Below are 26,660 nucleotides of genomic sequence, written 5' to 3' on the forward strand. Positions count from 1 at the left end.
ACCTGAGCCGAAGGCAGACGCTTAATGACTGAGCCACCCAGGCGCCCCTTAATTGCCCCTTTAAACGTTTTACCTCTGAATACGGTCACATCCTGTCTCCACAATGTTTTTTCCTCCTAATTCAACTGGCCAACGTAGTCCACAAACCTCCCCTTCCTTCTATTTAATCCCTGTCTTTTGACCCAGGTAAATGCTTTTATTATCTAGATACCAGTCACAAATCCCAATCCAAGCCTCGGTAAAACCATGTTGTATTTATGTCACCTTATTCAGCTTAAGGGTAGTTTTCTTCCAGTTCCCTGTGCCTTGATTTATAGGTAGGTGCTTTTAATTGCAAGCACACTTTCCAAATTATTTTCTTATTCTCTTAGGCTGAGAATTATCAGTTATTTCCTACATTTCATTTCTTCTCCCCGTCGCCCCTATTAACTTTCACGGTAATAAGCTGTACACTTTCATCTGAGTCTTTTTTCATTCTTCTCTCAAGCGTCTCTGTTTTTAGTCCTCTCAATCAAGTTAATGAATCGTCTGCTAACCCAAGCCCTCTGGTACCCCTCCCTGAGCAGAAGCTCGCTCTTCTGGTATCCTCCACTAGGATCCACTGCAGACGTATCTCTGAGCTTGACATTGAACACAAGACGGCTCTACCGTCTACAGCCACGTTTCTCACACGTGGAAACTGCTCATTTTCGACCACAGGGAAGCGTGGCAGAAACAGACGGCCTGTCTGGGAGACCCCCTGGTACTCAGCATCTCTTGTTTGGAATGACCTTTAATAGGAACGAGGACAAGAAAAATTGGGCGAAGCATGGAAAGCTCTGAAAACGCGCGCGGAGACCTCTATGAACACCGGACGTACTGTTGTTTGCAGCATTATTTATGGTGTGGTTGTAGTATCTGGGCGCATTCACAGCTATTGATGGAACCCAACTGTGACTTCTCCGGAGACAGAGCAACCCAGAAAGGAAATTTCAAAATGGGCAAGAACAATAAATATCAAACTTTCTGATCTAAAATGTATAAATACAAAATATCAGTCACTTCAGGAAACGTCTTAAGAAAATCCGCAACCGCACGTCCACGGGTAGGTGTCTGGGGTCGACGGTGCTAATCTTCGGAACACATCACCTTAGATCCAGCATGGTTATTTTTATGTCTTTTACCAACACGTGTTTGCATACCTAGGTGAGAAAAAAATTGGTTTTACATCGTAATGTTTACCCTGGTTCTCTGCAGAAAGGGAATATGAATTTCCTAGCTTAAAAACATTCCTAATTTTGAAAATGTTTCCGATCAGAACAAATAGAATCATATTTATTCATTTCCAACCGAAACACACGTACAGACGTTGCCAAGTAATTGTCATTTTAAGTAGATTCTAACTTCAAAATAATGTTTCTCTGACGTTACACCAGAGAACCACCAGGCAAGCATTTAGAAAGAAAAGATGTAGTCAAATAGTGTTTCTTTGGGGCTATACATAGCTAACCAAGAAGTATGCTTACAGTTTTCAGTGTACTGTTACGAAAAAATTAATCTGGCCACATCGGGCAGAAAGAATTCATGAGACACTAAATATCATTTTCTTTCATTGTGCTTACTTGGAGTCTGAGGAAAACTGCATTTCCTTAAGTATCACAGAGAAACATTTAGAAATGGAAAGGTAACTTTATGCACAATCAACTGTGCTACAGAAACACTGGTATTCTCTTGTAAATAAAATGATCGTGCAAAGAAATCACAAGTAACTACAAAGCTTGATTAATTTTCAGGATAAGAAAGCCCCAAACTAAGCACTTCAGTGTTTTATCCCATATTATACTGTTACTGTTTCTCTCCTTCAAGGAGAAAAGAAAAAAGGAAGAGGTGAAAAATAAGTATCTGTAAAAAAAAATAGCCAGCGCAGTCTACTCACACTGAACAGCCTGGGGTCCTTGGTGTGTGGATGAAAACCCTTCTTTTTACAAGAGGAAACCTCGAGCATGCCAGTGTTGGTGAGCCTGAAAATGCCAGTGCTGTTTCAGGGTGGAAACAAAAGGAACAGAAATTAAAGATCATTTGGCTTTCCAGGGCGAGCAGGTTGGGGGCGGGGAGAGAGGGAATCTTAAGCAGACTCCACGCTCAGCGAGTAGCTCGACGCAGGGCTCGATCTCATGACCCTGAGCTGAAATCAAGAGTCTGACGCTTAACCGACTGAGCCGCCCAGGCGCCCTCCACAGCGATCTTTTAAACCAATTTTGCAACCACTGGCCCAGAGCAGAGAAACTCCCGAGGGGCCAAGGCGAACTCCACGCACCTGCTGGGCTGCAATGGGGAAGAGGGGCAGCTGAACTGTCCTGTGAGACCGGAATGGAAAATGGAGGCCCCGTGGGAGGAAATCACAGGTGGAAAATATTTCTACTTTCTCTAATAACACAGACACTGTTTAAAGAAACAGCAAATATTTGTTGAGTGCTAACTGTGGGACCAGGCACTATGCTAAGCCCTTTCTACACATCAGCTTCTTCACATCAATCCCGACGGGTGGTGTCAGAGATAAAGAGACTGAGGCTCATAGTGGTCAGGTATCCTGCTAGTCACACACCATTTGAGGCTGGAGGCAGGATTCCACTCGAAGTTTGTCTGACTCCTCTGCTCATAATCACTCTCTCACAGTCATTGTCTCCCAAACCTAGAAAGGCTTTGGAGGTCATTAAGCTAAGGCTAGAAATTTTCTTACAACAGGAGAATCACGAGCTCAAAAGGCAAACTGAAATAACATCCAGTTTATCCACTTGGAGATCACACTCACTAAGTAAAGAGAACCAGTAATTCTGCTATGAAAGGACCTTAAAAACCAAAAGACTGCTGAGCTATCGGTAAAAGGGAGCTGGCTGGCACCAATCTCTGCTTCCCAAGGGCACCGGGTGCCTGCCTATCCAAGAGCCACCACCTGCCACGTGGACGCACTTGAACCCAGCAGCCCCAGACAACGCCTCACTTGGACCCCGTCCACAGGTACACTTACTCTTTATGCTTTGGTGAACAAACAATGGCAATAGCCTCTGGCAGCATGAGCTGATAGGAACAGTGAGTGTGAAGATCAACACTGGACAAGAATGCAGTTTGGGTCGGGTGTGTCTATAAACAGAAAAGAGGACAATCTTATTGGAGGAGTTGTCTTAGCCGAGGCCACAGCCCATTCGAAGAGAAATCTCTCGTAATTGGCTTTTTCTTTTTTACCATCATTAATCAAATCAGGATTTTAAAAAATATGTCGCTGACATAATCCTTCCCCTCATGCACCTTGGGAATAACCACGACTTTGAGAAGAGGCTCTTGGAAGTGTTCATGCACTTTCTGCTTATTAGAACAGACAGAACTCTTCTCATCACAACGCAGCTAGGGGATGCTTCTATTAGCATCTCAATTTCACACACAGGATCCCGAGGTTCCTTTAAGTAACTTGCCCGTGGTCACACAGCTGGTCAGGAACACAGCTGTGATTGGAAACACAGAGATACTTTATACAAAACCATGGACACAAAAGGAATGCTTTCAATGAATTTACCACATATTGCTGTGTGTCCTTTTGTGGATCATCATTCCCTACAAATGGGAGAACAGAATTCTCCGAGTTGTTGGAGGCGTTTGGGACTCATCTTCCACAGTAAGTAAATACCCATATGATGAGAAGGAATGGGAGATTATAAATCGAAAGATGTATCTTCCAGGTTTTTGGCTATATACAAGCTTGTGTATACGAGAGACAGATCAGAGGTACACACTTGAATATGAAAAATACCTGCACCCGGCATGATTTTAAAATTCACAGTCAACCCCAGTTACCCTTGAAAAAGGAATGTGACCACTTTAAGCATGAAACCAAGGTCCCTGGCATGCACTGTCTGGGTCCTGGGCCCATCGCTCACTGGCTGTATGATACTAAGATTAACCCCCTCATGCCCATTTCATCAGCTATAAAGTAAGGACAGTAATCATTTTCTTCATGGGGTTGCTACATTAAAATTAAATGAGACAATCCATGTAAAATTCTTAGAACAGTGCCTAGCACAGAAAGGAATCAAAATCATTCCCTGTGTTATTGCTGTTGTTATTTTAATATCATCTTTTTTTTTTGAGGGGAGCAGGGGGAGAAGGAAGAGAGAATCTCAAGCAGACTCCCTGCTGAGCATAGAGCCCCATGTGGGGCTCGATCTCATGACTCTGAGATCGTGACCTAAGCCGAAACCAAGAGTTGGAGGCTTAACCGACTGAACCACCCAGGCGCCCCAATATCGTCATTATTAACTAAAGGGCACAGCTTCATGTCTTTACACGTAACTATGGTCTGCTAAAGAAATGCAGGATATTACAACTCATTTCCACTTTATTTAACAGATTTAACAGAATGAAAGTAAAAGTCGTTGATACCTATTTACAGAAGTTACGTATTCTGTGAGGAAAAAGTAACTCTTGGTCTACAAAGATGGAGGTCAACTGAGGACTGGAAATTATCCTACCTTTTATTTTATTTTTTTATTTTTTTTAAATGTTTTATTTATTTATTCATGAGAGTCAGAGAGAGAGAGAGAGAGAGGCAGAGGCAGAGGGAGAAGCAGGCTCCCCGCCTAGCAGGGAGCCCGATGCGGGACTCGATCCCGGGACCCTGGGATCATGACCTGAGCCGAAGGCAGACGCTTAACCGTCTGAGCCACCCAGGCGCCCTTATCCTACCTTTTAAAACCGAAAGCTTTAGTGAGGGTATGAGTAGGAGGGTCTGACTGCCTGTTCATCTGATCCAATGCAAACCTTCTGTTACTACATAGAACTGTCTATGCCTGGTGAGAAAGTATGAATTGCTCAATGGGACTCCAGCGCTGTGGAGGCAGCAGGCAGACTGTCAAAGAGACAAATCACTCTGCCTGTCCATTTATTTGCAGACTGAAAGCACATTTCTGCCAGGAAGAATCACTGCTACTCAGATAATAATAGCTCTTCCATGGGAGAATGGCGCTCCCACCTCACGCCCTCGATGGAAATAAAAATGACCATGACCATGGCCAGGACCATGACGATGATGATGGCTGCAGATGCCATTCGCTCAGGCACTGAGCGAATCACCTCCCATGCATTACCTCATTCAACTCTTACAACAACATGAGAAAAGTGCTATTACCATGCCCATTTTACAGATGAGAAGACTGAGGTAAGCACAAGAGTAAATAATGCCAACGTTCGGGGAGCCAGTTAAGCTAAGTCCATATGCGAATCTAGCCCTATTTGATTCTGAGTCAGCCCTTCTTTCCTAGGACTAGCTTACATCTGAAAAAAAAAGCTAGCTCTGGAATGTGTTGCTACTATTATTCAATAAAAAAAAAATCACAAAATGTCATTTGCAACCATTAAAATTTAGAAATACAATGTTTTAAGGTTTGCATTGAACCACAATGATTTGCCATGGTGAAATAAACAAAAAGCAAAATCCTGGAATTCTAAAATTTTGCCAAATTCATCATCTAAATGACTTAACTTCACTATTGCATATATTATATACACAGGTCATAAAGGGAAAACCTGTTTTTAATTTGGGAAATGTTTTATAAGATAAACTAACACTGACTCTTCAGTGTAAGTATAATATAATGGACTGTCATTCTTACTCAGTTTGTGTTCTAATTTCTTTGCTGCAATTTATTTTGCTTTAAAATACATCCCTGTTACAGAAAATCACATTAAACTCAAGAGTGCCTTTAAAATTCAGCAATTTCTAAGCACCCACTAAGGCACATTACTTACTGTTAAGTAAAAAAAATAGACATATGGAAAGTTTTGCCAACTCTTCGTCATCAATCATTTCTTGCGTTTGAGAGGTGGTTTATATTTTTCAAAGGGCTTTCACACTTGATGTCTTGTTTATGGCTCACACAAATCCAGTGAGGGAGAGAGGGCACTCATTAGCCCCAGCTGCTCAGTGCGGCACCTGGAAGCAAGGAAGTGACGAAGAACACATAGGAACCTAGGTGGAGGGGGCGCCTGGGTGGCTCAGTTGGTTAAGTGTCTGCCCTCGGCTCAGGTCATGATCTCAGGGTCCTGGGATGGAGCCCTATGTCGGGCTCCCTGCTCAGCGGGGAGTCTGCTTCTCCCTCTCCCTCTGCCCCTCTTCCTGCTCATGCTCTCGCTCTCTCTCTCTCACAAATAAATAAATAAAATCTTAAAAAAAAGGAACTTAGGTAGAGCTGGGACTAAAGTCTCTTCTACCTCTGAAATTATGTAACACCAAGTGCTTGCCGATTTTGTGGGTGGGTGGGGATGGGGCCATCCAAGCGTGTGTTCTGCTCCTCTCTCTGCAAGGGCTTTTGAATTCTTCCTCATTCTCTCTGAAAATCTTGGCCATCATCCCATGATAGTGGGATGATTTGTCTCTACCCCAGGTCCACATGTACAAGACTGAATGGAAAAATGTCCTCCAGAGAGATTAAACCATGGACAGGAAAAGTAGAGCATCATCACCAAAACCAATGGCTACCATTTTTTGAGTTCCTAGAAAAATGTGTCACGAAATTCACTGGCATTATCTCATTTACTGCAGACTACTGCAGGAAGTCAATTATTATGACATCTGTTCTATGGGTGATAAAGCTGATGCCCAGATTGTTTACATAATTTACCAACATTCCTGTAAGGAATTTTTAGCAGAACTGAGATTTAAACTCATGTCTTTTCATTCATGCCAAGCCTTTTCTCGCTCCTATGATGGCCCAGTAGATGTTGGAACCCAATATTTTTGGCCCCACCATAGCTGTTTGTACAGTGATAAATTCCTCCTTGGCCTGGAGGGGAGATACGGAAGAATGTATGGTTCCTGTTTAATATATAAAAACATCTGTTTCAAAGAAACATTTTCAGAAATTTTCTTAAAATAATCTACTTTTGACCCATGGCAAAGAGAAAGAGAACATTAATAATGGTCTCATCGAATTAGTTAAAAATCTGACTAGGTCTCCATTAGACTATATAAAATCATCAAAGCAAGTCACCCAATTTCCAAATGTTTCTCTCTTTTAACGTTGGATGGTAAGAAAAAAAGCATAATATAACCCTGTCCAAATCCAGCTCTGACAGATTTAGACTTGACCTAACATTGAAGAGAATGCTTTAATATGATGACATTTATTCCACCTGAAAAAAATCAAGAAGAAACGATTTAAAGGAAGCTAAATTTCCTCAAGAAGGAAAACAGTACCCCACGGAAAATACACTGAAAGCCAAAGGTCACACATACGTGGATCCATCCCAGTGTGAGGAGGCCATGTTGGTCCTGAACGCCAAATAATTCTTCCACATTCTCCACGTCACAGTAGTCCGGCCCCGCAGACTGCTTTGGCACAATTACATGGGTGATAGTAAATTCATTATGTGTCTAAAAAACAATCAGCAAAAAGAATAACAAGCATCTGGGAGAAAAAAAAAAAAAAACAAACAAAAGACCACAGCCTGAGCTGGAAGTACAATGTTTTGCTGTAAGACTAGAGAGTGCCCCACCACCCACATCCTCAAAATCAAAGCCTCACACTTAAAAACGGATAATCTGCCAAAAATCTGAGAGGTAGCTCTCTGGACCTCAAAACCTCTTTTCACAATAGAAAATGTATAACAAATAGGAGTTCGCATCCCGGGCTGGTCCATGATCGTTCAGTTAATAAATAATGTCTTGATATACTACATTTGCAGAGGAAAAAAATCCGAACAAAATAGCAGCAGGCTTATTTGGAGGGGGAGATACTAGTTAAACGATTTTGTGGCTTTACTGAGGGACATTTCTAAGGTTTGTGGAGGTTGATGGTCTCGTTTTTATTTTATTAATGATACTTCATTTCACGTCCAGACCTAATTTTCCTCCTGCCACCGGGGGAACTCACTGAGATTTTCCATAAGTAAGGTGATGTTTTGGGTTTGCATTTAGAAAACGAAAAAGGAAAAACACGTTACTCCCTTCAGGTCAAGGGAAGAGTTGAAGGAAGGGGGCTGAGAAGAGGTGATAGGATGCTCAGGGAGGAGATGCTGGTACTGGGAGGGGCTGTCCACCCTCCACAAACACCCCCTTCTCTCTGGTCTAAGGGCTTTCCTGCCCCACTGAGAATTAGTCATCTGGCTGGTTCTTCAGAGGCATCATGTGAGAAAAGACTATGGCTGTTGGAGGCTACAGAATGCCAAAACCAAGCGCAGTGCCTGGCACATCTAGGTACTCAGTACATGTCTGTCCGATGAAGGAACGAATGAAGGAATGAGTGAAGAATGAATGAATGACTCCATCAATCAATCAAACTAGGTACCACATATGGTCTTGAGGAAGCATCCAGAGCACATTGCCCCTGAAGGACGAACAAGGTGGCTGAGGGGAGCACAGGGTGGGTCACACTCCTGTGTTGGTCATCTGTGCTTCCTCTCTCCTGGAGGACACATGAAGATGCAGAATGGGAATACGGTAGGGACAATGTGTGCTGAATACAACGTATTCGATTAAGCAACAGTTCCCAAGCTAAATGTTTAGGGTGGAAAATGCGCCTGGACCCAAGTGACACCATTAAGGGCACCTTCCACGAGACATTATTTAACCTTCTCGCAACTAGCAAATTAAATGCATCTTCTCTCTGTGGTCCTCCTTCTATTTTGACATTGTCTTTCATCACATATTTCTGATAAAATCTTCCATAAGTAAATAGGACCTGTGCCGTAAGATTTCAGCTTGTTGAAACTGCTGTCTGCAACTAAAAAAAAAAAACAAAACCCAAACAACAGAACCCTAGTTTTATTCCACATGGATCTGTAAAAGGGTGGCGAGATGACACTTGCCTCAGATCAGAACAGGGAGTTAATTAGATAAATATATGGGAAACTAACAATTGCAATAGAAATCTGATTTAGAAAACTAGATGGCTTTGGAAATCTGGAGACCTATAATCCATCATTTTTCCTTTTTTTTTTAATTTTATTTATTTATTTGACAGAGAGAGAGAGAGAGCAGGTGGGGAGGGGCAGAGGGAGAGAGAGACTCTCAAGAAGACTCCGAACTCAGCACGGAGCTGGACTCGGGGCTCGATCTCACGACCCTGAGATCATAACCTGAGCTGAAATCAAGAGTCAGATGCTCAACCGACTCAGCCCCCCGGGTGGCCCTAATCCATCATTTTTTTAAACAAAGGTTTACATGTGGTTTGATTCATTCTTTACAACAAGTTTTTACGGTATCCCTAAAATTTTACAACCCATTTCCTGAAAGGACCATTCCACGAATAATGACAGTGGTTTTGTGTTCATTAATCTAGGTAAAGATAACCTCATAATTTTTGCAACTGTTAGGATGCGTTTATTCTGTTCTGCTTAGGACGATAAAGTCACGACGACTGAACGTATGGTGGGCAGAAAGATATGAAACAAAGGGCATACCAGTTTTCCACAGAGTATTCCACAGGTTTCTATTCCTCTGAGTGTGTTAGATTCTGCCAGCAGCAGAAATCTCTGGCAAAGGTCTCTTGATAAAACTACACACCGCAGTCCTTCGACCACTAAATCTAAGAAACAGGAAAGGCAGAACAAGCTAAAGAAACAAATCTTACATCCCATCCATCAGAGCTGTTTTTGGCAAGCAACTGCAGGGCCATCGAAACATAAAAGATGAAATTTTCAGGCGCTCCACTTTCTGTATTTTATTTTTAAACTCTTTAACAGTAAGCATCAACGAGAAGGAAGGTAAAATTCCGCTTTGCCTATAAATTGTCTCATGAACAAGGGGGGGAGGCACCAGCACTTTTAACACCTTTGCACCTTAGATCAACTGTTTACACGTATGTGTGAGGTTTTTGTTTTTTTTTTTTTTTTTTTTTTTGTGGCACAAAGCAAATACACTGCTAAGTGCCAAGGTTGCAGAGCATGTATCTCACAGACCATAAGACATAGGAGAGATGCTCTTCACTGTGTCTTCCACATGTTACTTTATGTCTTTATGGAAGTTGGTGATGGTTAAATAAGAGCACCATTTTCAGGAATAATTTGCGATGGGGTAATTTATAAAGCGGTTGCCTACCACAACTCTTTTAAAATAAATGGAAACAAGACACCATCCGACAGGGTCTGCGTTTGGATTTGGGAACTTGTCATCGGGGATGGAGCCGCCCCCGAGCAGCCCTAACTGTGGGCAGAAGCATATAATCCACCTGGAGGTTGACTACCTGTGTGCGCAAGACCCTCCTGGGGCAGGTAAAGGCGAAACATTGACGTTTTAAGCCGAGGTCTGCGCCAACCATTTTCTCGGCATCTTCTTTCCAGGGTTTAAGTGTCCACCTTTAAGATTCAGGTGTTTCTTGGTGAAAATACAGGAAAGAAAAAAAAATGCTCGGAATTCTCTTTTCAAATCTCTGGCCCCATGACCACATAGGGCCCCGTTTATGAGAGAGTTGCTGCTCTACGGGGGGGTGGGGGGGGAGCAAATTGTGCTGCCTGAACGTTAGGTTACGGCTGCGGGAAAGCCGGATGGCACTGAAATTCACACCACACCCTGCCGCCGCGCTACCACAGCGGATAATGGGAAGAGGAGCCCCGTCCCAGCCGTCGCGGAAAGGAGGCTCGGTCAGAAGCGAGGCCTGGCCTGGCAGGGAGGCCGCCCATCACTTACTGTGCACGGCGCTCAGAGCGGCCGCGGGCTTTAAAGCCCGGTTTACGGGAGGTGAGTGCCTGGCGTCAGGGGCCGCCTCGCTCTTAGGAGGCTGGTCTGCGAACACATTCAGCAGGGCACTGTTCCGCTGCGCGGACAAGCAGGACAAAGCGCTCCCGTCAATCTGCTCCGCCAGCGCTGGGGTTTCCTGGCTTCGCATCTGACCCCGGGCTAATTCCTGCTTCTTGAGCTGGTCTTCGAAAAATAGGAACTGCTCAGACTCCAGCTGCTGCTGGCGCATCCGAGCCACCCGCTTCCTTTCGGCCTCGATCAGGCTCTGATGCTCCAGTTGTTTGAGAATTTCCGCCTTGTATTTGTTCTGGAAAAGGCGCCAGCCAACTGGGATTAGACACTTAACTTTCCCGCTTGCCAAGGACAGAGAGACACAGACGCTGCGGTGCGCGCGCAGGGACACGCAGGTGACAGCGAGGGAAATAAACCATCACGGCAAGAGCCCCTTAGTCTGATCAAGGCGGCAGCTCCACGTCCACTCATTATGTTACCGGGGGCAGGCCGTGACAGTCACGTCCCCTCCATTCCCCTGCGCGTTAGAAGAATATTAGAAAATCAAGGTCCCGGTTGGTGGTGTGGTCTGCCTCACCGATAACCAGAGCGAAATATCTCGGGAACGGTTCTATCACCCTAGACCTCACTGGCCAATACAGTAGCTGCCAGCCCTGTGGGCTACTTAAGTTTAAATTAATTCAAGTCTAATGACGTTAGACATTGAGTTCCGCAGTCCTGCCAGCCACCTTTTAAGTATCACATGGCTGGCGGCTTCCGCACGGAACATTTCTACCATGGGAGGAAGTTCTGTTGGCCGGTGTTGCCCTAGAACCTCTTGCCTTGGACTCTAGAACTCAGACTGCTGGAACTTTACAGAGAAGAGGGAACCCCTAGGAAACAGTTCTCAAAATGGGGTCCAATCATCTCCATCAGGACGAGCCAGGAATTTTGTTAAAATGAGGATTCCCAGGCTCCCCAGTCTTAGGAAAAAAAAATCCAGGCATTATTAGGTCAGAGAATATAATTCTTTAATAAGCTCCTCAAATGGTTTTGATTAAAAGTCACTTTGGGAAGGGCAGGGTGGGGGACACAGCTTACGGCAGCAGTTTGGGGGTGCGCACGAATCCCCCAGGGTCTCATCAGAAGGGCTGATTCCGACTCAGCAGGAGTGGGGGTGGCCTGAGAGTCTGCATTTCGAACAAGCTCCCGATGATGCCCGTGCTGCCTATAGCAAGGGCTTACTGATGGGCACGTCCATCTCTCTTAGACATAAAGGCTGCCACTCTATCTCCACACAGATTTCTCTGTGACATATACTTCGGGACACTGTTGCCCACTGGGACCTAACTGGTGTCATCAAAGGCAGACCGGGCTGTCCCTCCCTGGGAGACCCTGAGGGGACGACCACACGCACACTGCTGATGGGAAGGAAGACTGGCCTGGGCCTTTCTCTCCTTTGCCATTGCTTTGTCTGAACCTCCAAGAGCATTCTCATCTATCATAGTTCAAGTCAAATCCAAATCATCCATAGCCGCACTTGAGGCAACGTTTGGATTTCAACATTCCCTCTGTCCCTTGGTCAAAACGCCGCACTCAACCCTGACTTCCAGCTACGCCCACAGGAAGCCCGGAGGTTCCCAGGGCCACATTCAGAGTTCATGAGCCTGAACTCAAGCGAGAGCCAGCACAGGTGACAATTACAAAGCACATAAACACATGGTCCAACAAAAAAAGCAAAGCGATTTTTATAACATTGCTGAAGACATTAAGAGTTTGAGTTTTGAACTCGAGGTCCTAGAGATCAATTTTTTCTCTTAATGCCATTCAATCTCTTAGACATCATTATCATTGTCACTCTTTATGTAATAATGATGCAGAAGCCACCATCCATTGGTGATACGATTACATTTCACTCATATGGTTAGCTATTATCCCCTCTCAATGTAATATTGACTGTAAGACTGAAGAATCGAATTCACATTTCCAAGGCCTGCATAATAAGGTAAGTCAGAAACTATGTACTATTCTCCCTATCTCCCACTGCCTCTGTTCATCACCAAAGAGCAGTCATCTGCCTCAAGGTTACAGTGGCCAAGAGTTGGTCAAAAAGCTCCATTTAAATTCACCGTAGGAAGTTTATTTTCTAATGCATCACATGATTAGATGTTGCAGGGTAATAAAAATACCACATCTTTGGTGCAAGTGCTTAACCCGTATATCAACATGAATTTTTTATTGGTTTTACATCACGGCGTCTTTAATTTTTAATTTAAATGCACAAGCCATTCGAAAAACTCACATGAACATGAAATTTAAAAAAATGTTTGCACAGAAAACAGTTATGAAACAAATGTACCAATTGAACTTACTTTGCTTTGCAAATATTCTTGGTATTCTATGTTATATTTCTTTAAAAGGTCCTTTTTCAATTCATCTGTCCTTGGGAATGCAATCTCCTTCAGTTTCTTTTAAAAATATATATATACATATTGATTAGTGGGATTCTCAGTATAGTCTTTCAGATCATCAGCTGAGAAAGAAAAACAACTTGTATGTGTATTAGAAATCAAGACACAAGTAACCAAAGATAATGGTGGACATATAAACCTCTCCTTGCTATGGCTCCAAAACACAAATTTTCAGTAGGGAAGGGAAAGCATTATCCCTCTCGTAAGACCTCAATCGACTCCGTTAGATAAGCATTCCGTCTAGGTAGGTACCCCGTTTTTAAGCAGTGGGTTTGTAACTGCACATTCCACTGTAGGCAAATGCTATGGCATCATAGTTCGAAGTGACGCTGGAGAACATGGTAGGTAGGGATTGCTAGGCTTGACTGCAAAAAAGAGGCTGAGGCACTTTGTATACAAATACAGATTCCTAGGCCTCCTCCCAGTTCCCCTGAATCAATATGTTTAGAGAAGGGGTTGGGGGATCTGGATCTCAAACAATTTTCCTGTGATTCTTCTTAGTGGACAGAAAATCTGGGAAATCTGATTAAGTCCAAGTACCACCCTCCTTTTCAGAGATGAGGGAACAAAGGTCTATAGAGATTAGAGGTACTACTAGCCTGTGGCCCCATTATGACTAGAATCCAAATCTGACTCTGGCCAGGCTCTTCCACTAAAATTTCTTTTCTCTTAATCTTCTGCCATCCATCCATCCATCCATTCATCCATCCATCCACCTATATACATCCTCCCATCTATCCATCCATCCATCCATCCATCCATCCTCCCATCCTCCCACCCATCCATTTATTCAACAAGCATAAACAAAGAAAATGTATATGCTTTCAGAGAATGGCTTCCTATGAGAAGAAATAAGAATAAAACTAAATCAGAGTAAAAGAGTCAGCTTGGCAGAACATACAGAACAGCCTGAGTTTGAATGAACAAGAGAATTCGGTGGAAAGGCTACACAAGGCATGGCAGCGAGTACCCCTTCAGATAAGTGTGTATAGAAATTTTTAAAAATGTACATGACCATTTGACACAATCTGGGTTCTTACAGGCAGCCTCAGGCCAGACATAGTGGTAAGAGAGCCTGTCGTCCATTATGTGGTCAAGCATCTTCGGAGAGTTACTTAAAATTTCACGGCTTTGTATAAACCGTGTTATCTTCCTCCATATATACGATCAACCCAAACTACTTAACACAGATACGTGGGAAACATTTTAAAAATGTTATTTAAAAGGATATATATATATATTCTCAGCTAAAAATACTTGAAGCTCTATCGGCTGCCAAGGTTGACGGTGAATACAGAACTTTTCAGCAACCATCTTCCTTTTCCTTGAGACTATTTCAAGCCACCCCTTACCCTTAAACACTTGATTATGCCGTAGGCTAGCACCCCACACCACCTTCATAATATCCTGCTTTTCTGGGTACTACAAGAAAAGAACTAGAACTTTGGGGCCACCTTAATAATCAACACTGATTTTCAAACACTTCTGAGGTTCAGGACTGTACGGAAGAATCAAAACCCGCCAAAATGACTGTCAAACAAATCCGGGGAATTGAACCACCTTTCTTGCAATCCCTGGGAAGAACAGTGAATAATTCCTTCTTCTCGCCACAAAGAGATTGAGCACATTCTCGATCTTTTTATTTTCTCCCCCCTTCCAGTTTCAATTTGACATCCCACACTGGCTCTGGAGCAATGATTAAAGGTCCAAGAAGAAATCGAAACATCTTGGCTAATGGAATGAATTTTCTGTGCTCAAACTCTCCAGAGGATGAGATGAAGGAAGGGAGGAGGAGGAGGAGATCAATAATGGAGACAGGTGGAGCATTTGACCCCCGGGTGGAGAATCGACCTCACAATACCTTCATAATATCCTGCTTTTCTGGGACTGCACATTGCTGGTAATCTCGATGGCTGGGAAGCTTTTCCACAAACAAGCTAGGAAAAGAGAAAGCACATCCTTAGCATTATATGACAGGAAAAGCTCAGCGATGGTTTCTTTTTTTCTTAAAGATTTTATTTATTTATTTTGAGACAGAGAGAGAGAGAGAGAGAGAAGGCATGCATGAGCAGGGGGAGGGGCAGAGGGAGAAGGAGAGGGAGAGAAGTAGACTCTGCTGAGCGCAGAGCCCAGTACGGGGCTCGATCTCACGACCCTGAGATCACGACCTGAGCTGAAACCAAGACACTAAACCGACTGAGCCACCCAGGCGCCCCTGTCAGTGAAGGTTTCTAATACGAGAACGAAACTCCTTTTCAAAAAGGACATGCTTAATACATTATTATTTAACCTATATTCCTTCCATCAGCCTTTCCACCAAAGGCTGGCATGAGTATGCTTTTGGCATTACAGGGAAGTAAGCTCTGCGGACTGAGCGCTGAGGCTAAGAGGGTCAGGATGCTCCCTAAGAGACCATGTCAATTTGGTCCTTCTCAGGTCCTGGGTGCTTGATCCGCCAGAGCACTATCTCACTCACGTATGCTGCTGGCAACACAGAGGATCATGTAAAAATGTTAAGAGTTTAGGAAGATCGGAGTGGTGGGGGTGGGAGGGGTGGGGTGGCTGGGTGATAGACACTGGGGAGGGTATGTGCTATGGTGAGCGCTGTGAATTGTGCAAGACTGTTGAATCACAGATCTGTACCTCTGAAACAAATAATACAATATATGTTTAAAAAAAAAGAAGATAGGAGGAGGGGAAGAATGAAGGGGGGGAAATTGGAGGGGGAGACGAACCATGAGAGACGATGGACTCTGAAAAACAAACTGAGGGTTCTAGAGGGGAGGGGGGTGGGAGGATGGGTTAGCCTGGTGATGGGTATTAAAGAGGGCACGTTCTGCATGGAGCACTGGGTGTTATACTCAAACAATGAATCATGGAACACTACCTCAAAAACTAATGATGTAATGTATGGTGATTAACATAACAATAAAAAATTTTAAAAAAAGAGTTTAGGAAGATCAATATAATCTCTTCCTACCGTTGAAAAAGACTGAGAGGACCACTGATGAATCAGGAGTGCCATGGTGTCTATGTGTCTATATCAAAAATTCTTTTTTTTTTTAAGATTTTATTTATTTATGTGTGTGTGAGAGAGAGGGAGAGGGAGAACGGGGTGGAGCCGAGGAGCCCAACGCGGCACTCGATCCCAGGACCCTGGGATCGTTATCTGACCAAAGGCAAACGCTTCACTAACAGAGCCACCCAGGCGCCCTGATATCAGAAACTCTTAACTGAAAATTCACAACTAAGAGAAATGACAGTCAGAATCCCTAGTGGATGAGGGGGTGCTAATTAGGAGTTCATTATTTTTCATCACCTTTTTGAGGAACAAGGGACAGCAGAGGTAAAGGGAAATCCTTAGACCAAACCAGATGCATCACTTCCACGTAAAATGAAGATTTTGCTTTCACAAGGGCAGGGAATTCTGGGTTTCTTTTTTTCTTACTGAAGTATCCCTAGCCAGTAGAATAGTGTCCAACTAATGATGTGTGCTCAGTAAATATTTGTTGAATAAACGAAAAGTCCTTCCTTGATAGACCATGATGGGCTATAAATACAATCTAAGATCAACTAATACGTGATACCTTATAATTATTGGTGTCCTCTCGCTTACAGATCACGCGTGCTCTCATCATGTGGCCTACAGGGGACACTGGGTTGGTAAAATAACTCATTTCTTGAATGAGGAAATTATGGTTTAAAGAGGCTACAGAAATTGTTAGTTGCCTAAAGTAGCTATTCTTTATAAATAGAATAAAGTCACAAATGTTTGGAGTTGAAGAGAGCTTAGAGAAGTCTTCCAATTGGAGATAAGAGAGACTTCTGCCCCTACGTCTTCTATTTGTAATGAGGACCTGAGGCCCATGGGGGATACGTGCATTACAGACTGTCACGTGGTTCATGACAGAAGGGAACTCCAACATTCCGGTGACTCGGTAATGTGGACAGTGGAGTGGTCTTTCGCTTAACCACACTTACGACCCTACAGGAATGTAGGCAAAAAACACCAGCAGAAGGCAACACAGAAATATTAGCAACTGGTGACCTAGAGTTCAGAAATCAAAGTTTTTGGAGAATGTGTGCTATCAATTCTGCCCAACAGTTTCCGATTTCGTATTTATTGTTAGCTCTCTAGAAACCAGTGGTTTCCCCATGTAGGCTGAGTGTTGCCAACTGTCCACTTCTCAGATGTTCTCAGGTTAAGTCCCCAAGTGAACAAGGGAGTCAATCATCATGTGACTCTTAATTAAGCTAAAAGTACGGGTTTCAGGTAGCTGCTTTCACTCAACACTTTGGAAGCTCTTTTATACCTAGCACTATTACACAGCTAAATAAATTGACTCTTTTTTTTTTATTAGATTCTATTTATTTGAGAGTGAGAGTGCAAACGAGCGGGGGTAGGGGGCAGAGGGAGAAGCAGACTCCCCGCTGAGCAGGGAGCCTGATGTGGGGCTCGATCCCAGGACCCTGGGATCATGACCTGAACTGAAGTCAGTTGCTTAGCCGACAGAGCCACCCAGGTGCCCCAATAAATTGCCTTTTTAAAAAATACTAACTAGGGGCACCTGGGTGGCTCCATTGGTTAAGTGGCCGAGTCTTGATTTCGGCTCAGGTTATGATCTCAGGATCCTGGGATCAAGCCCCATGTCAGGCTCCAAGCTCAGTGGGGAGTCTGCTTGAGGTTCTCTCTCCCTGCCCCCTCCCACTCTCTCTTTCTCAAATCAATAAATCAATCTTTAAAAAAATACTAACTACAATGTGAAACTGCTACTTTCTATCCCTGAATCAGATCCTTCCTATAACTGCCAACTTACCGCCCCGTCCCAACCCATCAAGTCAAATTTTAAAACCGTTAATGGTCTGTTCCAGGCGCTGGTCTGTTCCAGGCGCTATGGATGGAGCTGCAATATGGTTCCTGCTCTCACAAAGCTGACATTCCTGTGGGGGGAGGACAGCATAAAACAGGACATTCTCTTGGTGAAGAGTGCCAAAGACAGGCACATGCACGTCACTACACAGGGCTATTGAGAGACTTGTTCATGTCCCTGAGGCTTGCTCCATGCCTGAGCCTCAGAGCTGGTGTGGGGATGCCTTTGAATACGTTACTTGGTAACCTAAAAACGTGGGACAGTTAATGCTTTTGGAGATTGCAAAATTGGTCTGAATATGAAAATATTCCTGAAGTCCAAACCGTTTCACTAAAACAGCATGTAAATATTTTCCCATTTCGAAGACCTCCCAAACAAAAGACTTACGTTATAAATTTGTTATAAAGGACAAAGGCATTTTCCAAATTTCCTTCTTCCAAATACACCGACGCCATTCTCTCCATCTCTACTCCAGATCTAAAGTAGCGGCGTGGGGTGATATCTTCAGTGATGGTGATATTACACCCGAGCTTGCTGAGGGCACGGACTCGCTCCTCTGGGCTGAGGGAGACATCCGTATGGTCAGGCAGAGCAGCTAACTTTTTCTGCAAAGCAAAAATGGAACCTCTGAGTAGAAATAAGAAATGAACAGGACTGAAATTACAGGTGTATTTTCTGCACTAAATACCCGACACCAGTCCCTAAGGAAAGCGTTTCCTAAGAGTTAATGATACCATAAAAGTGCAATCTTTGTGCAGAAACACATGGGCCAGACACCAAGAAGACATGTATCTCTAGGATAGACACACCTCTGTGTTGGGGGCAAATCTCCTTTAGGGTTCAGGGTACAATTATGTGGCAGTTTCTGGGTATACAAATGCTTTAGGTCATTTTAGGTAAAGTATCATTGACCCTTATGTCCTCATGGATACTTCCATTCCGGCTCACGTGAAGCAGACCAGCAGGTGGACTCTTGTCTGGGGAGGGCTCACGTCATGCTCCTCTGAGGGGTCTCCAAGAGGTGGTCTGCATTCAAAAGTTACTCTAAGGATTCAATTCTCTTCCACTATAAATATATCCAGTTTAATAAGAAGCTTTTAGGACCTGTTTTTTCACCAAGTGAACGAAACCTCACCAGTAAGTCCTTTTCAAGGATACCCCCTATTTCTTTTTAAAATAAAAAGACTCTTAGACCTGCACATAATAATTATAGTACATTAACAGGCATGGTTAATTAGTCCCTGACTGAGAAAATAATGAAAATCATTACTAAGAAAAAGCAAAAATGGAACCTCTGAGTAGAAATAAGAAATGAACAGGACTGAAATTACAGGTGTATTTTCTGCACTAAATACCCGACACCAGTCCCTAAGGAAAGCGTTTCCTAAGAGTTAATGATACCATAAAAGTGCAATCTTTGTGCAGAAACACATGGGCCAGACACCAAGAAGACATGTATCTCTAGGATAGACACACCTCTGTGTTGGGGGCAAATCTCCTTTAGGGTTCAGGGTACAATTATGTGGCAGTGATATTAAGACATACATTTGTACTTTATTCATAAAAATAGCATCTGTACACATTTGGGGAAACACAGAACGTATGCATTCAGGATAATTATTCAATGATTCAATGAAAAGCTCAGTGCTTCGGAAAGGCAAAAAAGTCAACAAATCTTTTTTCTGTTGAAGGCCGGATAGCAAACATTTTGGGCTTTGCAGGCCCTAGAGTCCCCACCACAACTACTTAGCCCTGCCAATGCGCAAGCAGCCACAAGCGTAAGCAAATGATCCTGGCTCTGTTTTCAAAAATGTTTTCAAAACAAGCAGGTGACTTTGGCGCTTAGATCATGGTTTGCTGACCCCAGCTTTAGACCACTGCTTCTCCAAGTGCGGTCCATGGTCCAGCAGTATCAGCTTCAACTGGGAGTTTCTTAAAAGTACAAATTCCCGGGCGCCTGGGTGGCTCAGTTGGTTAAGCATCTGCCTCTGGCTCAGGTCACGGTCCCAGAGTCCTGGGATTGAGCCCCTCATCGGGCTCCCTGCTCGGCGGGGAGCCTGCTTTTCCCTCTGCCATTCCCCCTGCTTGTGTTCCCTCTCTCGCTGTGTCTCTCTCTGTCAAATAAATAAATAAAATCTTTAAAAAAAATGTTAAAAAAAAAAAAGTACAAATTCTCAACAGGCATCCCCTGGCATCTACAGATTGGAGGCAGGCTTGAAGAACCCATGTTTCAACTGGTGTTCCCAGAGGCACTGATGCATGCTGCAGTTTGAGAAACGCTGCTTTAGACACCTCTAGCCACCTTTGATCAACAGGAATGGAATTAGCCCAGAGCAAATTTAGCTCCCCGAGTCGGCCTCTGTCAGTCAAGGGCAGCGCATTTGATTAAAAGGTCTGTAGAAAGTTAAAAAAGAAATCCACAGGTGGAATGGTTTTAGTCTGGCCATGAATGACGGATCCAAGCTGTCAGGGCAGGCTGCAATGAATCTTCCGATGCCCTGGGGTCCACTGTGGTGGCAATTTTGTAACAGATAGAACCCTAGAGACCTGGAATGATTCTTCTTTCTTTTTTTTTTTTTAAGATTTTATTTATTTATTTGAGAGAGTGGGCACGAGCAGGAGGGAACAGCAGAGGGAGAGGGAGAAGCAGGCTTCCCGCGGAGCAGGGAGCCCGATGCGGGGCTCGATCCCAGGACCCTGAGATCACGACCTGAGCTGAAGGCAGACGCTTAACCCACTGAGCCACCCAGGCGCCCTGATTCTTGTTTCCAAAGGTGAAATTTATAACCAACCAGAGAGGCATAAACCTGTTCTCCTCCCCATTTCCTTCTCCCAAGACGAGGCTCTCAGGGCCTGGGCTTCCTGGTGCTGAAGTCTCCAGCGATCCTTCCTGCGATTGGATGGCCAGTTCAATTTAGAGCGGAAGGGATAAGGAGACTTACTAGTCTCCCAGAATCTGTCTCCAGGGCCAAGTGATAAAGAATAAAGCGTACACTGGATTTTTGACCTTGGCATCTTCAGTCAATTACCGTTGGTCCAGAATTCTGAGAACAGAGAGGTGTGACTGAACATAACCCCCAGCCCTGCCTCAGTGACCTCACCTTACATGAAGGCACATTTCCTTCTAGCCTAACCCTGTCTTGCTGCTCCTCTCATTTTCAAAAAGACTTTCTAATTTCTGAGAAGCCGCTGGAGGCTTCCCCTCCTCAGAAGCAGGAATTGAAGCTTGTGACGTCTGAGCCTCAGGCCTGAGTGTGTGCCTTGTCTGAGCCGCAGCCCGCCCTTCCCTCACCCAGAGCGCCCAGCAGCCCTCAAGGAAAATGCTGCTATTCGACCACAGGTGAAGGCGTCAATGACATAGAAAATGATCGGGGAAAAAAAACTATGGAAATTAGCACATTTTTCCAAAGAGGGTTTCCAGGCTCCTGAACGTGCAAAAGTAGTTTGCCCACTTTTTATTACTCTACAGTCTGCACTGAATTACAATTATTTGTGTGCAGTGTCCATCCATCCCTGTTTCCTAGGATGTAGCATGTTCCTTGCAGCACAGACGATAATCAAAACATGTACCAAATAAAAGAGGAAGAGAGAAACAGGTGCAACGTGATTGTAACTGGATTATCTTTTTACCAGGAAGTAAAAGTAAGATTTGTTTTTGCTCTCCTGAATGGTCCTATCCTTCCCAAATTAGCAAAAGTGATTTCAGAAGTAAATGGGGAAAGAGCCTCATGTCTTCATCGATCTATAATGTTGGGTTTGTGATACCTTACAAAATACAAAATCTCCAGATGAAAAAGCCTTAGTGTTCATTTTACAGTGACATGTCCACTAACATTTTAATCATTGCTACCTAATGTTCTAGAAAACACCTAAGACGTGCCAAAAGGATGATCCCTTCCTCTGCAGGTGGGAAAGGGGGCTGCCTTTACTCCCCCACAGTGCCCCGACAGCATGGGGTCGGAAAGTGAAGAAGGCCCTACAGTTCTCCGCTCCTCCTCCTGTCAAAGCAACTGAGCATCTGTGAAGGACATTCCTGGCAAGGAGGACGGGGGTCACAACCTATTTCAGAGCAAGAACCAGGCCCTCCATTTCTTTGTGTTTTTTTTTAAGATTTATATATTTATTTATTTGACGGAGAGAGAGAGAGAGAGCACAAGCAAGGGGAGCGGCAGAGGGAGAAGAATCCATCAGTTCCCGCTGAGCAGGGAGCCTGATGCGGGGCTCGATCCCAGGACCCTGGGATCACGACCTGAGCCGAAGGTAGAAGCTCAACCGACTGAGCCACCCAGGCGCCCCCTCCATTTCCTTATGATCTGGGGCTAAAGCTTTGCGAGTGCAGGTATTCAGTATACCGCTGGTCGTCAGGAGAAGGCTAACGGTCGTGAGAGCTTCCTTTGATCAAGACCCCACAATCGGCTGGGAACATCAAAAATATTGTCCCCAACTGTCATAATGTGCAAAGTACAAAAATGGGCCATGGAGGTTATATAATGTGCCTACATTCTCACCCAGAGAATGATCTGGGACTCATAATATGTCTCTGTGATCCCAGGGCTCCTGTTATTTCGTCTCGGGCATGTTGTTCCTTCTAAGATGTAGCTCGAGAAGGCACGGACCGTGTTGGGTTCTAAAGGGCAAAGTGAGAAGAACGAGAATTTCAAGTGTGCAGACCTTTACGCCGGATCCCAAAGTAACATCTGCGTGTCGTATATAGAACGTCTCCCTCGGTCATTACCACACAAGGGAAGCTTCCAGTTTTTATCCGTGAAGAAGCTGAAGCACAAAGAGGTTGAAGTCCCTGCTTACAAAGTCAATTCTGAAGTTCCCCTCCCCCACACTCCTGGAATCTAACCAGAGAGATTAAAATTTCACGCTTTTGTGGACAAAAAGAATTATTTTTAGCTCTAGCAAAGATGGCTTTATTAGTCACTTCCTCAAAGGAGAGGACCCCACAGATGGATGAGGAGCGACAAGTGCTCAACTTCGTGAAGTAACGGTGACTCATTTCACATGTGTTATGTTTTTGTTCTTCTTTCCGGGTTTTCAGGCCATATGTAGGGTACCGGTTGGTGCTACCTACCAGAGAATTCACAGTAAATGGCTGATCCATGTTGTCCTTTCCACAGAACGAAGGTGTTCACTGTTTCTTCTCAATCACTTCATCTGTTTCAAAGACAAAAAGCAGAGCTACGGTTATTTATCTAATTTTTTTTTTTTTTTTGAGAACGCGAGTCTCAAATCTCAAACCCCAGGGTTATTTCTGGCTCAGAATATAAACACATCGAAATGACTTATATAACCTGAGTTTTTACAGAGACTTTGGAAATCTCTTCCTGAAAATACACAACGGCAGGTGGTTAAAAGCAGGCCTTAAGAGCAGACATTTTAAAGCAGGGGTGTGACGAGAATACACTATTGCTTAGCACCCAGTGTGTCTTCTGGGGGTTTTCTTACTCAGAACTCCATGCGAGGTTATAAAGTGGGTTTACTTTGTTCAAAGGGAGAAAGATCCTAACGGTGAAGAGCCTGGATACTGGGGCCATGGACTCCCACACCTGGAGTCCGTCTGGGCCTAGGTTGAGATTTACTAGCTGTGGAAGGCAGAATTATAAGACAGCTCTCTGACTCCTTCCCTCGGTATCCAGGGGTTTGTGTAACCTCCCCCTCCCCCCCCACTTTGAGTGTGGAGGAGACCTGTAACTGACTTCTAAACAACAGAACACAGCAAAGGTGATGGAATACTACTCCCATGTTTACGTTATGTCACACAGCAGGGATGAAGAGATGTTGTAGACAGATTAAGCTGTCTAACCAGCTGGATTGAAGCAATCCAAAGAAATATGATCCTGGGTGGGCCTGGTCTAATCAGGGGAGGCCTTTCAAAGACCGAGACAGTCTCCTGCTGGCCTTGAAGACTCAGCTGCCATAAATACCACAGCCACAGGGAAATGAATTCTGCCAGTAATCATGTGAGATTGGAAGATCACCCCGAGCCTCAGATGAGACCCTTACCCTGGTCAGCACCTCCATTGCTGCCTTGTGAGATCCTGAGCAAGGGACAGTGGGGGAAATAATATGATCTATGTCATATTTTTGTGGTAAGGATGAAATCAGTGAGCATATGAAGTGCTTGGAATAGTTCCTAGCACAGTCAAGATTATAGACGTGTCAGCTATTATTAGAATCTTTATTTTGCAGTTGTAGAAACTGAGGCTCAGGGTTACGTGAATGTGCTCAAGTTCAAATAGTCACTCCATGAATATTAATTACTCTCCTCTCTTATGCTACTTCAGGTCAGGCTCTGCATTCACCACTTCCCACTTCTTCTAAATTCATTTTGGCCTTTTACTCCACTAAATCATTTATGTGATGCTGGGCACATCTTCTCTTTAGTTCCTCATTTATGACAAGAGGAGCTTAACCTACATTCATTCATTCAGATCACAGCATTCTGTGATTCTAGAAATCTCACATGTAGATCATTCAACCCTTCCTGCTTTTTCTCTGGCCTGAATCCATGCCTGAGAAACCCTCCAAGGAAAGTCACGTGGCATGTGCTCATCTTTCCCCTTCATCCTCTCTAGTGATGCCTGGAATAAACAGGGAGATCTAAGCTTGCAGGCTGCAGAAATGGCTGGGAAAGAAATGACCTGGGGAGTGCCACAGTCACAGTGTAGCTTAAAACCCTAATTAATTCTGGTGTTCTGGTGTCACAGAGTGTAGGCAACCTCATTTGGGGAATTACCAGCCCTCAGTAAGAAGAAATAAACCAGGGAAAGAAAGGAAAGAAAAGAAAAGAAAAGAAGGAAGGAAGGGAGAGAGGAAGGGAAGGAAGGAGTGAAGGAAGGAAGGAAGAGAAAGAAAGAAAGACATTAAAACAGTTAAAGAGACAGAACAAAAAGGCTTATGGGGAATTTGGGGCTGGGTGGGGGGAAGGGAGGGAAGGGGACAACGAAACACTAGTTAGTCATTGACTAGGGTCTTGTGAAAGCCTAGAGTTATTTTTGGGGAGTTACTCAGATCCTTAAATGGAGACAAATAATTTTTAAAATTAAAAACATTATAACAGCGGTTCTTAAATTTTACTGTATCTAAAAGTTACGCAAGCCTGAGGCTTATTTAAAATGCAGATTCCTAGAATCTGAATCCATCAGTTGTCAGCCCACCAATCGGCACTGATGGTTAGGATGTGGCCCAGGTAAATCTGATACACGAGGTTTCCAAACAATACTTGCAGAGATGCTGTCTTTGGGAACGCATCAAGCAGGGTTCTTAGTTGCAAGTGAAGGGAACGCATCAAGCAGGGTTCTTAGTTGCAAGTGAAGGGAACGCATCAAGCAGGGTTCTTAGTTGCAAGCGAAGGCACTGACTCTTGAATTCACAGGATAGTAGAAAGATCACAGATTTCCAGGAGGGCCAGGGAAATGGCGCTTGGAGGCTACATAACCAGAAACACCCCCCCAAATCACTCAGCAGCACTGGTCTGATGGGGAGGGGGGCCCCCCAGCTTCCAGCACCACCACCAGCGGCCACGTCTTGCTTGATGTCACCAGTTTCTAGTTCAAAGTATGGGACGGGGGTGCGTGGCTGGCAGAGCCTAGGTCACATGCCGGCAGCCTGGCACCGGAAAAATGCAAACCCCTAGCACTTGACACTTCCACAGGAGGCGGTGGGATGTGCCCAGTGAGAAAAGGTACCGGGTGGCCGGCCTGGGTGGCCCAAAACAATGATAAGCATGCACAAGACTCAAACAAACTTCTCTGTAATGAGCTTCTGAATGTACAAAATGTATAATTCAATATATCTTGAACACCAGATTTTATTAATTTGCCATAGATGCAAACCCATCACTATTAACGCCCACACATAAATTTATTTATAATTCAGAAATAGAAACCAACTCCCCTCAAATCTAAGATGAAAGACGTTTATAGATCGGTCGGTCAACTTATTTCTTTGGACCATTAACTACTCAATGGCAGTGGTCCTGTCTTAATTTGTTTTTTAACCTCTAATCTTAGCATGTATCAGTTTCAACACCAACTATCACCTAAGTCAACATAACCAGTTATGTTCTCTTGACCAGTAGCTATCCAAGTGTGGTACAGGATCCCCAAGACCCCTTTAAGTGGTGTGCAAGGTCAATATTATTTTCATAATATCACTCAAACGTTATTTGCTCCTTTACTATCAATATGTCACAATTCTGCAGTGGAGACTTCTAGAGGGTCCAAGTTAACTGAATGCTTATTTGCATATTCCTGTCAATGTCCGTTTCAATTTTCAATATGGTAAATATAAATCCATATAGCCCACATAAGCAAAGTTTTTTAGTATCCTTAGTACTTTTTAAGAGTGCAAAGGGGTCCCAAGACCAAGACATTTGAAAAACACTGCTCTAGACCAACTACGCAAACAAACAAAACAAAACAAAATCTCGCCATGTGACTTCAATCTAAACACAAATAGTGTGGTCCAGAAGAATCTAAAAGAGAAAAAAATACATGTTGAGTATCACCTTCCGTTGGCGCTACTGGAGTCCTGCTAAAATAATTTAAAAAGCTGAGGGCAGGTGCTCCTGGGTGGCTCAGTCGGTTAACTGTCTGACTGTTGATTTCGGCT

General features: G+C 44.0%; 1 protein-coding gene across 3 annotated transcripts in view; it reads right to left on the bottom strand.

Annotated features, from left to right (window-relative positions):
- STAMBPL1 (STAM binding protein like 1) overlaps positions 1-26,660 on the bottom strand; it is a 48,791-nt gene continuing 22,131 nt past the window's right edge. For all 3 annotated transcript variants that reach the window (XM_032430339.1, XM_032430341.1, XM_032430340.1), the window contains exons 2-11: positions 23,119-23,201; positions 18,426-18,643; positions 15,029-15,104; positions 13,069-13,164; positions 10,655-11,012; positions 9,430-9,554; positions 7,265-7,402; positions 3,008-3,120; positions 1,916-2,015; positions 1-1,181 (exon numbers count right to left, since the gene is read on the bottom strand). In XM_032430339.1, coding sequence (XP_032286230.1) covers positions 1,125-1,181; positions 1,916-2,015; positions 3,008-3,120; positions 7,265-7,402; positions 9,430-9,554; positions 10,655-11,012; positions 13,069-13,164; positions 15,029-15,104; positions 18,426-18,643; positions 23,119-23,148 — 1,311 coding nt within the window. In that variant the 5' untranslated portion in view covers positions 23,149-23,201 and the 3' untranslated portion in view covers positions 1-1,124. The remainder of the gene's footprint in view (positions 1,182-1,915; positions 2,016-3,007; positions 3,121-7,264; positions 7,403-9,429; positions 9,555-10,654; positions 11,013-13,068; positions 13,165-15,028; positions 15,105-18,425; positions 18,644-23,118; positions 23,202-26,660) is intronic.

Source organism: Phoca vitulina, unplaced genomic scaffold (assembly GCF_004348235.1).
Source record: "Phoca vitulina isolate PV1807 unplaced genomic scaffold, GSC_HSeal_1.0 scaffold43, whole genome shotgun sequence".
NCBI classification, from domain to species: Eukaryota; Metazoa; Chordata; class Mammalia; order Carnivora; family Phocidae; genus Phoca; species Phoca vitulina.